Here is a 13,722-nt window from a genome sequence, read left to right on the forward strand (position 1 = left end):
TATTTACATGCAATGCATGGATTCCCCAATTGTTTGTCAGCTGAACCTCTTTGACCTACTTGAAGTACGCCCTTAGATTTTAAGTTAATAAGTTTGGTCAATAATAAAAATAAGTCAATAATAATAATAATAAATAATAGAATTCATGGTTCTCTGATGCTGGTTAATGGTCACATGACATGCAGGTAAACAAATAAAATATTTCATTTTTTTTAGTGTTTTGTGGAAGTAATGGACTACAATTTGTAAATAATCTACCCAGCACTGTATATTTAAAGCATATGATAACTCATTAGGGGAAGTTGTAAATACGCACTTCCAATTAACCTGGATCCTTGTTAGATTTTCACAAAAAACAGTTGTATGTCTCCATAAAATTCAAAGACATCAATGTCCTCCAGTTTAGCAAAGCGATGCTTGTAAGTGTGTGCTTGCTGGCCATTCACACACACAGTGAACTGCTCTTTATTGCAGGAGATGGTGACCTGTAACACACGTACAAAACTGACAGTAAGATGCTGTATTTTGTACTCATGTCACATACTTATACTTTTAACTCTAAAAGGGAGAGCTCACCTAAACATGAGAATTCTGTCATCATTTGCTCACTCAAAATTTAAATAATGAGTAAATACATCATCAATTCTTTTTCCAAAAAGTGTTATTGTCTTACACTGATTTACTATAGTAAGCCTATTGTAAGTGTTTATTTTAGATGTAGCTGGTTTTCACAGGAAATGTCATCATAGCCTACACGGCACTCGCCTGTGTGTGTCTTGTCATATCCATAAATAGAGAAAAGTTGCTCCGGCTATGTCATCTGATGGTTAGTTCCATATGATGGTTAGGAAGAAGTTCCATATGAAGCAGCCACCACACACTCCATAGGTAGTTTCAATGTTATATGTGCACAATTAAAAGCCCAACGCGCGCGTGTGTGTGTATGTGTGTGTGTTGAATTTCTCCCTTTGATCATTTAATTTACCCATTAAAGTTTCACAATAAATGCCAGTATGAAATAAAATTATTTATTATGATGTAATAGAGGAATAATGTACATGTCTTAAGCCTAGAGTTTAATGAGCTGGGGTGCGTTTCCCGAAAGCATCGTTGGCCAACCATGGTCGCAAGTTCCGTCGTTACCAATAGAGTTCAATGGATATTGCGATGAACTTGCGACCATAGTTGGCCAACGATGCTTTCGGGAAACGCACCCCTGTATGGTAACCATATTCTTCCGCATAGTCATGCAGAGCCGAAGCACAACCTAAATAATGTGTTCTTCCGCTGAATGCATGCAGTTTTGTTTTTTAACCGCTAGAGGGCCAAAAGTTACATTTAAAACTAAATCCATAGAATGATCCCATGATGGGAACCCCTAAAAGGTTCTATATATGAAACGCCTGACATAACCCTTATATAGAACCTTTTCTTCTAGAAGTGACAGACACTTCAGATTTGAATCAAACAAGAGTCATTGGATTTGAATAGAAACAGTTCTATAAGAATGTTTGCCTACCTGAAAGAGTTGATCTTTTTTAAAAGGCATAGCTCCACACTTTTCTTCTGCTCCCCACGTCCCATTCTCAAAGGTATTGCGGACAACCACATTCTCCTCAAAAAGGGATTTGTAGTGAAGTGCAACCCCATATCTGTGACGGAGATTGAACACCACCCTAATAAAGAATGGAACAGAAGAGTGGATATGTTGTCGTAAACATAAACTGTATGTAAATGTGTTTATATATGTTTATGTTGTATTCTCTTGAAACAAAGGATTTTATGTCACATTTTAGAGTCAGGGTTAGGACGTCCATAAATGACAATGTCTTTGCCAGGCTGTAGTCCACCATTGATCACGGCTTTGTATGGGACCACCTGATGGCACAAAGAAGGATAAAAGGACTTTTATAAAAATGGTTTATATTGAAAAATAAAGGGGTCAACAATAAAAGTGACAGGCCAGTAGTGGTATATAGTGGTAGCATATTTTTGTTCTCACCACAGGATCCTGGTAGGCAATGAAATCCAGATCCATCAGTTTATCCACTCCGATTGTGTCCACTCTAGTGAAGGGAATACGGTGTTTATAGTCCGCGAAGTGTTTCCCGTTGACACTTATCTATGGAGAACCATTGTATAATAAGCAAAATGGTAGTTTCGAAATTCGAAATTCTGTTCAAACTGCACACATTCTGTAATGTGTAAAAAAAAGTACAATTTCTATTTGCACAATAACTAAATGCACTTGGCTGGCTGATCAAAACTGATGTGTGATTCTCAGTGAAACTCATTCTCTTCTAAACATCTTTGATGATTGAGTCATCACATGTGAAATGATCCATTCAATTGTTATACCTACATGTTCATTCCATAAATATATAACTGTCTATGTTTATGGTGTCTACTAAATGAGCTGCCAAAGTAAATAAATTTACAATTTTAACAAGTCAACAAATTAAGTTTCCATATGAGCTTGCCTGAATCTCATTTTATGGCAATTTTCTCTTCACTAATTTTCATTATGTCAGTGTCAACAATATATATACACTGTTAGAAAAATCTGTAGAAATTACAGTATTACTGGCAGCTACTTGCCAGTAACTTACTGTAGATTTAAATTGATGTTATTTACTGGCAACAATTTGTTCAAAATTAAATGAACATTAAACATTAACAAGTCTTTATCTTTACAGAATAAAACTAAAATAACATCCTCATGCAAAGCATTCTGGGAACCAAAATCTGAAGGAAAAAAACAGAAAAAGGATGATGAAGATTTCTGGTTCCCAGAATGCTTTGCATTAGATTGTTATTTTATAATTTTATTCTTTAAAGACAAAGACTTGTTAATGTTTAATGTTCATTTAACTTTGAACAAACTGTTGCCAGTAAATAACATAAATTTAAATCTACAGTAAGTTACTGGCAAACAGCTGCAAAACTACAGCAAATTTTTTACAGTGTATATAAAACATTTCCAGGATTGACTGCCATGGTAAAAAAACATTTAAACATTTTGACTGGTATGATTTAGATGATTATTAAAAACACTTCTATTTCGGTTGGCAAATTAACTGCCACAACAGGTTTTGAAGCATGAAATGAATGTTTTAGGTGAGTTACATTTTGAAAACATGCAATAGAGTTGTGATGTCCCACAAAACAGTCTCACACAAAAGCCAAAGCAATTGCGAAAAACTGGCTATGATCGAGTGGTGAATAAAAGATGTCATACAGACTATGTATACCTTGTATGTCTCCTTGGTGACCAGGATCTGGAGGATGAATGGTTGGTCACTGAGTAAGAAAGAGTCTGATATGCGTTCTTCTGAACCCCAGCTACAGTTCTGGAAAGTGTTCAACACTACAGTTGCAAGGCCCTCATAGCGTGGGTTAAAGTGCAGAGCAACATCAGCACCGGACTGAGAACCACACTGAAGGTCCACATGAAATCTGCACAACACAGAATGAAAACTGTATACAAAACTATCAATGCCACTAATATTCCTGTAAATATAATAAAAACATTATTAACTTGTCCTTTAAAATATGATTTACCTGCCAGCCTTTGGCAAAATCCTTCCAACTACGACAATGCTCTTCCCTTCCTGCAAGCCTCCCAGGAGTAAACCAGTGAATGGGATTTTCTGTGTTGGAGATGTACATACAGTAAGAATATTTATGCGTTTTTGTTTTGATGACTAATAAAAGTTATTAATTTGACAAGATGGTCCTAAACGTTGCTGCATGCCTCAATCTCTAAAATAGCCATTTCTGAGAGAAAAGTGTTTCAAAGTAATCCCTATGCCATTTTTTTGTGTGTGTATATGAATCATTTTAGAGTCATTTTATATTAAAAATGTCACTTACTGGGTTGCAAAAAGTCTGTTGCTGAGAAACTGCCATCCTGCCAATTCGTACTTCTCTTTAGTCTCAAAGCGAATCTTCGGCTGGGTACCAAGACTGGAGGAGCACCAAGGATGATCAAACCTGATGTTGAGAAGCCTAAATATAGCTTTGATATTAAGCCTGCCCATAAATTATATGTAGGTTATACATACAGGCAGCTAAAATGCAAATCAGAAAAAAGGCAGATAACATTAGTCCAGAGATGATCAAATATGCTATAAATTAAATTTGAGTGTTGGTGGTTTAACAGTGATAATAAAGAACATGACTGATAATATGACCAAGGAAAAGCAAGAGAGTCACAAAAGAGACATTGGTGAATATCTAAGTGATACAGTGGAATATTTGTGTTTCTGGATAGATAGACCTGGAAAGTCCCAGGAATATTTTTTTACTGGCATCTGAAATGCAAACCAGAATAAAGGGATAACACTACTCCAGAGACAATCAAATAGGCTACGGGTATTTAAATTTGAGTGGTGTTGGTGTAAGGAAAATTATATTTGTGGAATATGTGTGTTTATGGACAGATAGACCAACCTGGAAATTAACTGAAACCATTGCCTGCCAATCAGTTAAAATGCAACCAGGGTAAGAGCAGTAAAATTTAAATTGTGGAAACTTAAATTACCATAGACCTCAGAGTCATGAAAATAAGATTAATATAAAAACTCTGCCTCGAATGTTCTGAAAAGGACTAAAAGTTGCCATCTCAATAAACAATTTGGGAATCTTCTATCAGTTTTGGTTCTCAGAGCATTTGCAAAATAGAGCCTTGAAGGGTTTGCACATGACAATTAAGAATGCTGGCCTAACATCTAAATTCCAGGAACATGTCTGTAACCAAGCTGCAATATCAATATCAGTAAGATTGATTTCTTCATTAACGTGTTAGATTTTCTGGAACATTCATCCATCTCTGTACCACAAACAGAAAAACTGTCTATCTTACATTTACAAAAGAGTTAAACACAGTTTAAAGGAGAAATCTCTGTTTCTCCACCATTTTTCCATTACCATTCTTTCTGGCAGCAAACTCAATACATTGAGATCTTCATTTTGCACATTTCATTACACTTATAGAGCGGTGTTGAACTAATTTCAGTCATTATTGTCTAACCAAAACTTCTCTTTAACATTCTGCAAACGCTATTATGAAAAATAAAACTAATATAGGCAAACCAGAATAGAAGTTGTCACATAAAAACCTCCCTTCAAACATTGTGGGAATGTTTGTGTCACACCACAGAAGAGGAGACTCAGAGAATACAGTTCAAAAGGTTTTATTGCCGGGAATTCAGAATCAGCAACAGGCAAGACACTTAGCTTGGATGGAATTCTTGGGCAGGTGTTTTGCTGGTTGAGCAAGAAGAAGATGAAGAAATAAACACAGTCTTAAGAAGGTGAGAAGTCGGGTGGCTGCATTTCATCATAGACAAGATAAGTGCTTGCAGGTGTGTGTGATTAGAATTCCGGTGATTGAGATCGTGTGGGCAGAGTGATGGGATCTGGTGTTGCGGTGTTGGCTGGTTTTGTGACAGTTTGTTAAAAAATTACACAGATAGCAAGTGGCATCTGGCCCAGTTGTGGCCCACATCTCCCACATTCTTCTGGCCCATATACAGTGGTGGATTAAGACTCTTTGGTGCCCCTGTGGTTCCCCAACCACAGTTGGCCCAGATGAGGCCCGGATGCTATCTGAGTATAAAAAAAAAAAAAATAACATTCCCTTTTGCTGCTGCTTTGCATACCCTAACAAAAAAATAATTATACTTCAAGTCAATTTTATTAAGTACTTAAGTAAAGTTCAAGTGTATTTTTAATTATACTTATGTAGTAAGCATATATTATCAATGTATAGAAGTATAGGCCTACTTGTAAGTGTACTTGCCCACATGGCCATTGGCCCACTTTTTAGTGTATAAAAGTATATTTAATTATACTTTAAGTGTAACAGTATAGTAAACTTTGAGTACAGGTTTTTTTTTTTTTGTACTGCAACAAGTAAACTTAGCCTAAAGGTACTGATTACTAGTCAAAATACTTAACACATTTTTTTTTTAATTTATGAAAGTACACTTTGAAGTATACTCTTAGTTTAGTTTTATACTGCACGATATGCTACTTTTCATTAAGTAAACACAACATCATACTTACAGTTTACTATTTATATATTATTTTTGCACTTTAAGTAGCCTATACTACTATGTTCCTATTTAAGATTTTTTTTTAATACTTGAAAAAAAAATGTATAGCCTACTTTAACTCTTTACATTAAATTTGTTTTTGTTCTAGCTACGATGATCAACGATGATCAAGTAGATCGAGTCCATCAACACCCCCAAAGCTTCACAGTCATTATATAGGTCGACATTTCATTCTGTAATAATACGTAGTTTTGAACTGCTGTTTAATGTTTGATGATCGCGTTGTTGTAGGCTACATTTGCGTATAGCAGTCTTCTATTACTGCTTCTTCACCTGTGTTAGCCCGTTCTCATCCCAAGGCGTCATATACTGACGCTTTTGACATTTCGTCTACATCGAACGCACATGGCACCCTTTAGCGTCAATATGAGACGCAGATAGATATGGGCCAGAAGGCGCCTCCTAGCGGTCTAACCCTAACCCTACCCCAGACCTAAACCTACCCATCACCGAACAAAGCTCTGTGCGTGTCATATTGACGCTAAAGGGTGCCACGTGCGTTCGATGTAGACGAAATGTCAAAACGTCAGTAGGCCTATATGACGCCCTATTATAGGCTACGTGCACGTAACCAAGGAGTTCTACTTCCGCCGCCTTGAGTGTGCGGTCGACCATTTCCGGTTCGCAGCGAGACGGCAGGTTTTGATTGCGAAAGATGGCATATTTCACTCGTTGTTTACAAGGCCTCCCGAAAATTGATGTGAACGATGTCCACAGGATTGTTGACCACTCTTCACCTGCACCCGGTTGCAAGCGTGTAAAAGGATTTCGATTGTACATATCAAGTTACATCCACAACTTTGAAGGTGAGTAGCGATAACAGTTACCTCAGCTGTTAGCGGCTAGATCAGCTGTTAGCGTTAGACATTGACTAGCTAGCAGCCAAGTATTTTAACTCGCATTAAATCATGTCAATATTACAACATACTTTATTAGTGTTATTAAATACCTTGTAATGTTAATATGATTATCAACTGGTTGTGTGTATTTTTCATTTGGTTTTGTATTTCCTCTCACTCAGTGTCCAAGAAAGATCCAGTGACAGGAGTAGTGTGTGTGAGGGCGTTATGTCATCCGTCAATGGACAGATCTAAACCACCTCACAGTTTAAGTGTAGGATAAGTGTAGTGTTAAGATGGTTACCCATGTTCCTGGGTTAATCGTGTTCTTTTGTTTCTTTTCTCTAGGTTAACCATGTTCATTTGGTTGACCATGTCCCCCATTCACGTCAAAAACGACCAGTGTACGCTTAGTTACTACTATGTTTTCACTAACAGCAATCAGTGTTGTAGTAGCAATGTAGTGGTGTAGGGGTAGTATAGTTTGTTTTTCCAGGTATGCTGAACATCCCATGTGAAAGGTGAAACACATAAGATAGGTATAGAAGTGTATGTAAATCTGCTAAGTCTAATGAGCTATACTGTAATCTTGGTACTTTTTAAGTGGGGATTCTGATTGTACCTGCAAATTAAACTGCTCCACTGACCACATTAAAAGAAAAAGATTAATCCCTTTACTAACAGTGTTTACAAGTAAAAAGTTAAGTTTTTACTAGCTAACAGTGTACAAAAATAAATAGTAGCTTACTTGAGTATTCCATATAAATATATGACAAATCAGTTATACTACTCCTGTTTAAATATATTTTTTAAACATCTTGTTACAGGTGGGGCTGAAGGACTCAATCCCTGTTGAGCTGGCCCATCACAGCTGTACATGTGTAGCTGGATCAGTGCTCTGTAACCATTGTGTGGCTCTACTTTTCCAGTCTGCACATTATTCTCAGCTAGACATTCCAGTTGTTCCACCAGTGCTGAGCTGTACGGAGAGTGAACAACAGTGGCACAAGCCAAGAACCCTGGCAAGTCTTGGAATAATGTAACAATAATTTCAATACTACATCTACACATCACATACGCTCATCGCTGCTTATGGCCTATATTCACAGGGTGTTAAACCAGGTCCCGTCGAGAAGATGGCTGTGCTGTCTGCCAAACCAAAGCAGAGGACCATGGCCGAGGGAGTAAGGTGAGAATTTGGCTAGTAGTTAGTAATCTATTAATTAATTTGTTAGGCCTACTTTTCTCAATCAAATCAAGAAAGCTGTAGTTTTGTTACTTGTCGTCATTAAAGGAGAAGTTCACTTTTAAAATGAAAATTCTGTCATCATATACTCACCATCATGTTGTTTCAAACATGTATGAATTTCTTTCTTCTGCTGAACAGAAAGGAAGATCTTTAGAAGATTATCAGTAACCAGACAGTTTTTGGTACCATTGACTTCCATAGTATTTATTTTTCCTACTATAGAAGTCAATGGGACCCAAAAACTGTCTGGTTACTGACATTCTTCTAAATATATTCCTTTGTGTTCAGCAGAAGAAAGAAATTCATACATGTTTGAAACAACATGAGGGTGAGTATATGATGACAGAATTTTCATTTTAAAAGTGATCTTCTCCTTTAAGTGATTAGTGGTGGAACGGTACACAGTAGTCATGGTTCGATTCATACCTCGGTTCAGACATCACGGTTTGGTACGAGTTCGGTACAATGGAGGAAAAGCAAAAAAAAAAAGAAGTTTTATTAATAAAGTAAAGGCATAGAACCAGTTTATCTGTAGTCCACTGACAAAAGTTTTATATAATGAGTTTATTAATTAAATTAATAAAAAGACAAAAAGACCTTGAGATATGTTTAATTGTACCTGAATGAATTGAAAATGAATTTGCTACATTTGACTAATATATTTGTTTTCCTAAAAATTTAAAATTACATTTTAATTAACAGTAACTTAAACATTTTGCATTTTGAATGATGTCAAAATGATGGAGTACATTTTTATTATTTATTTATTTTTATACCGTGTATTCTCTGTGTAATTTTAAGCACCGAAGCGTGACTTCTGTACCGTTTCAGTAAACTACGAATACATGTACCGTTCCACCCCTAGAAGTGATATATCTTACTGGTGTTTCTCAATTTGTTTCAAATAGGTCCACACTGTACAAAGCCATCAGTGGAGAGTTGCTGGACCTGTCCATTCTCAGAGTGTCAGAGATCTACAAAGAGTTCACCCCTGTTTCTGCACCAACCATTTGTACAATGGGTATCACCTGTGAGGTGCCACTAGTGGACTCTGCACTCGGTTTGGTACAAGCAGGCAGTCCCCTGTCATACCAACAACCCAAGGCAAGAAGTCGCCCTTTTCCTCACCATGACGCTCCACCACGCCCAGATTTGCCATTGGCTGGCTGCAGACTGGAGACATCATGCAGTATGTTCGTTTTCACTGAGCATCAACAGCTGCACTTCAAGTCACTTGAGGTTACCTGGGAGATGGCTAACAAAATAGAGGATGCAACTAGAAGTCAAAGTTCATCAGCAGACTGGCATAGACTGAGAAAACCTAGACTCACTTCCTCACATTTTGGGGAAATATGCCATGCTAAACCATGCACCTTAGATAAGATGGCAGACCGGCTGCTCAAAGGGGTCCGTCAGACAGCAGCAATGAAGAGGGGTCTCGAAATGGAAGCTGATGCCATCAAAGAGTACTGCAAGCTCAAGAGGGTGAACTACTACCCTTGTGGCTTCATAATACACCCTGACACTCCATGGCTAGGTACATCCCCAGATGGGGTTGTCTTTGACCCAACAGAAAGTACTGAATTCGGCCTTGTGGAAATAAAATGTCCAAACATTAAGAGCTATGTGGATTATCCACATCTGAAAATGAAAGACGGCAACTTGGAATTGAAGCAGGGTCATGGTTACTACTGGCAGGTGCAGGGTCAGCTACTCCTAACAGGGATGGAGTGGTGCGATTTTGTGGTGTTTGCGGAGGAAGACACCCTGATTCAAAGAATATACCGGGACAATGGTGTGATGCAAAAAATAAGAGAGAGAGCAGACTTCTTTTTTTTCTACACATACCTACATGCATATCTGCAGTAATAAAATGAATTATCAGTAAACAATAACTGTCTTTGTTCTTGTTGATATCTCATTATAGTGTGAGGCCTTCAAGTGGGTTGTTTTAAGTTAATTTAAATTTGTCAAGTTACTAATCAGAAAATATGTGCTAAACAGTGTTGTAACACAGGATTGACCACTTGCCTTAAAGTGTACACAGCAAAGGTGAACCCACACCAATGTATTGCTAGAAGTTAAACTAATATTCAATGAGTCAGGCCCACTTTGGGGGAAATTAAACAACACAAAGAGAGACCAAGTTAATATAGATTTCAAATAAATAATTTATTAATTAAAAAAAGTCAGTAAATGTAAGCTAAAACTAAATTGTGGTGTGAATCAGTATATTGTTTGTAAAAAAAAAAAAAAAAAAAGGAAAATGAGGAAGAGCAGCAGCCAGCCATGAAGCAAACATTCAGATTTCTACCTGGCTCTTATGTTCTCTCCAGTCTTTGACCAGAGGTCCATTTTGGTAGTTGCACAAGATACAAGCTACAGTGAAAAGTTGGTTAATGCTCCCTGAAATAGACAAAGGGATTACCGTGTCAAAAAGTTTGTTCTCCTTAACCCGCCTGATCAGCCTTTCAACATGAACTCGCAGCCGCGCGATTGACTGTGTCTCCAGGACGTCCTGTGCTGCCATTTGTTCCTTGTTGGAGCGGAAGGCAGGCCTGTGAAGTCTTCCTGGCACAAGGTTGTCCACCCTAAAGCCCTTGTCCACCATCACAGCCATGTCAGGGGACAGGAGAGGTATGATGCCAGACATTCTGAAGAGCTCACGGTCACTGATAGAGCCCCCATAGAGAGCAGAAACAAATGTCAGAGGACCATGTGGTGCCATGCCAATCATGGCCTTGAAGGTACAGTGTGATTTGTAGTGCGAGTACACCTCACTCTGTAGCACAAGTGAGGATGGAGTTTGACACCGCAGTTCTGTGCAGTCAACAATGACCTGAGTGTCTGCATATTCCTTGAACTCAGGAGGTAGGCTGGCTGTGATTTCTTCAGGTGTCATCCAGATACACACAGCTCCCAGTACACAGTAAAGAAAGTTGGCCCAGGTTGTGATGATCCTGCCGGCTGTTGTCCGATGGATGTTAAATCGGTGGCCAAGCTCTCTCTGTGTGCATCCGGTTGATAGATAATTTAGAAAAAGAAATAACTCATCTATGGGCAGCAACTTAGTTGATCTGCTCGATGTTGTCTTCTCTGCCACACTTGTCACACGGATCATCCTTGATGTTGCTGGTTCGATGAGCCTCCAGAATGCCATCAGGTGGTCATAAGAATGGAATCTTTTAAACAAAAAACACAAAAATAACATTGCTGTTAGTCATGGTAGTCTAATTTAGTTACACATGATCAATTATCTTAATTTTTATTCACTACATTTATTTTATATGAAGAAAAGACAATGAAAGGTTGTGTTGAGTAATGTAGGTAGCACACGTTTTGGCCTGATCTCATTATGTTAGTCATAAATTACATTACTTTTACTTTTGATATTTGATGTACACTTGAAGGAAAATACTCTTCCTCTTGTAAGGTGGACTTTTAGTGGAGCAACATTTTACATGTGTAGTAGCCCATCTTTACTTTCACTAAAGTGCATGACTTGTGTGATTTTTTTTTTCCATCACTGTTAATATGGTACAAGATATCAGCTTCCTGCAATTCAAAACACTTAATTATGACTCACCTGGTATAAAATCGGATGTCCTCGTCCGATCCTGCAAAGCGCTTCAGTCCTAAACAACTCCGCAGCTGGAGAGCCTGAATTTGTAGTTCGAGCTCCTTTACTTTCTGGCGAAGTGTATCGTTTTCCTCAGCTAACTGATCTGCGACCATTGCTGTGGTAGCACTAGGAGTAATACAGTAATCATGATCTGGTGCCAGGGTAGCCAGCTCCATCTCTTCTTCTGAGTCGATGTAATGGACAGGAGGAGGGCTATCCGCTCTGGGTCTCCGCTCCCACACGCTCGCCCTCGGTACCGGTATTTGAAAATTATTCCAGGAAAAAAGAGCAGGAATGGCCCCTTTCTTCAACCTTCTCAATTTTCCCGGGTTGTTTACAAAATCGACCTTTTGGAAATGCCTGCTGCAAACACGACTCGTCTTGCTTGGGGTGAAGTCGTCCCGCCGTACTCTTACCATCCATTCGGCTCTCACCAACACATCCACTGGAAAGCTATGAAAGCTTACAGTACTGTTGTACCTGGACGAATTCGCACACAGGGGTACACAACAATGGAGTGCGGTCTTTTTCACGCGTTGAAACGCCAACCGCCTCTCTTTTACCCGAAATCCGCTCATGTTGAAACTTTGTCTAACTTATGTCTACTCAAAACTAGCGACTCCGGAAAATCTCCACGACGAAAACAACAACACCACCTACCGGAAGTAGTCGACCGCACACTCAAAACACGGAAGTTAACCGGAAGTTCTATTGTGCACGTAGCCTATTATTAGGTTTTGATCCGGAGATTCTGTGCTATTTCAGAATGTAACGTTTATTTCTTGGAAAAGCCTTATAGGGCAATTATACAACTGTTATACAGGTATTGTATTTATAATACAATTAATATAACATTCATATGATGTCTTTGCATTCACTCAGTAGTGCTGTGAGTGTTAGACTGGAGAGCGTTGTAGAGTTATACACGTGTGCAGAAGAGGTTGTAGGCAACAGTTGAATTCGAGATCAAAGAGAAAGAGAAACACTTTGTCTTACAAGGACATTTTATTAACAATTTGTTTATTAAGAGAAAGAAAAAACACACTTCGTTTTATCAGTCATTTTTATTAAGAATATGTTTATTAAAAATAGAGTAGGCTACAAAGAAAAAAAACATTAGAAAGAGCGCAAATAATAGAAGGAGAAATAAAAAGAGAATGCGTTACCATTACTGTACGTTCACACCGCCGCCGGCGAGAGCGGCAAAATTTCGCTCTCGCCGCCCTGCCACCGACGCCGTAGAAAGATTCGGGGACGCTCTGACGCTCTGACGTAGAATAGAATGCGTGATTTTTTTCCTCTCAGGCGGAGGACTTCTACATTCCGATTGGTTACCGCTAGTTGCCGCCGAACCGCGTCATAGCTTATTACCATAAAGTTAGGCTTGTTCGACTTCATGCAGCTCTGCGCAGACCGATCGGCGGCTGACTTGAAGCAGTGCATGCCGGTTAGAAATTTTGTCCGACTTGATACAGCGCCGACGCCACGTGACTGTGACGTATGCCATCAAAGTACCGCGAGACCGATTCGAGAGTAGCCGGAGAACTCAGCCAGCGCAGCTTCTCAAGAGCGGCTGCACTGGGCTTCACGAGGGCTGATGACGACACAGCTGTTCCACGATTGGCCAGATCCATTGCATGACAACGATCACGTGTGTTTCGTGTTTATTCAAACACCTTTAGTTCCTCTAAAGCGCACAACAAATCAGTTTTTTATAACAGTAAACACTCTTTTCATGTAGTTGCGATGTTATATTGTGTCATGTTTATCAAAATAAAACATTAAAAAACGTAGACTCCACTTCATTGATAGTAGCTTATGTTGAAGGTTGAACTTTATTCTTGTTCAAACAGACGCTGTGTGAAGAAGCAGTATATAAAGTATTGAATGAAA

The 13,722-nt window shown here is 38.6% G+C and overlaps 3 protein-coding genes across 3 annotated transcripts; 1 reads left to right on the plus strand and 2 right to left on the minus strand.

Annotated features, from left to right (window-relative positions):
• Positions 1-338: 338 nt before the first annotated feature.
• On the minus strand, positions 339-3,909 carry LOC308693740 (galectin-9-like; the record flags this gene model as incomplete). Its single annotated transcript, XM_081370836.1, has 7 exons — positions 339-485; positions 1,520-1,676; positions 1,790-1,878; positions 2,003-2,122; positions 3,252-3,456; positions 3,562-3,650; positions 3,874-3,909. The coding sequence occupies 7 exons, from the start codon at positions 3,907-3,909 to the stop codon at positions 339-341; spliced, it is 843 nt and encodes a 280-aa protein (XP_081226962.1).
• Positions 3,910-6,808: 2,899 nt separating this feature from the next.
• LOC308693277 (uncharacterized protein) lies at positions 6,809-10,449 on the plus strand. Its single transcript, XM_081370078.1, has 3 exons — positions 6,809-6,925; positions 7,786-8,147; positions 9,116-10,449. The coding sequence occupies exons 2-3, from the start codon at positions 8,095-8,097 to the stop codon at positions 10,074-10,076; spliced, it is 1,014 nt and encodes a 337-aa protein (XP_081226204.1). The 5' UTR covers positions 6,809-6,925; positions 7,786-8,094; the 3' UTR covers positions 10,077-10,449.
• On the minus strand, positions 9,147-12,487 carry LOC308693276 (uncharacterized protein). The gene is made up of 2 exons (XM_081370077.1): positions 11,794-12,487; positions 9,147-11,389 (listed from the first exon to the last, which is right to left on the minus strand). The coding sequence occupies exons 1-2, from the start codon at positions 12,405-12,407 to the stop codon at positions 10,510-10,512; spliced, it is 1,494 nt and encodes a 497-aa protein (XP_081226203.1). The 5' UTR covers positions 12,408-12,487; the 3' UTR covers positions 9,147-10,509.
• Between the last annotated feature and the right edge of the window lie 1,235 nt (positions 12,488-13,722).

The sequence above is a fragment of the Scardinius erythrophthalmus genome, assembly GCF_964197995.2.
Source record: "Scardinius erythrophthalmus genome assembly, chromosome: 7".
Taxonomy (NCBI): domain Eukaryota; kingdom Metazoa; phylum Chordata; class Actinopteri; order Cypriniformes; family Leuciscidae; genus Scardinius; species Scardinius erythrophthalmus.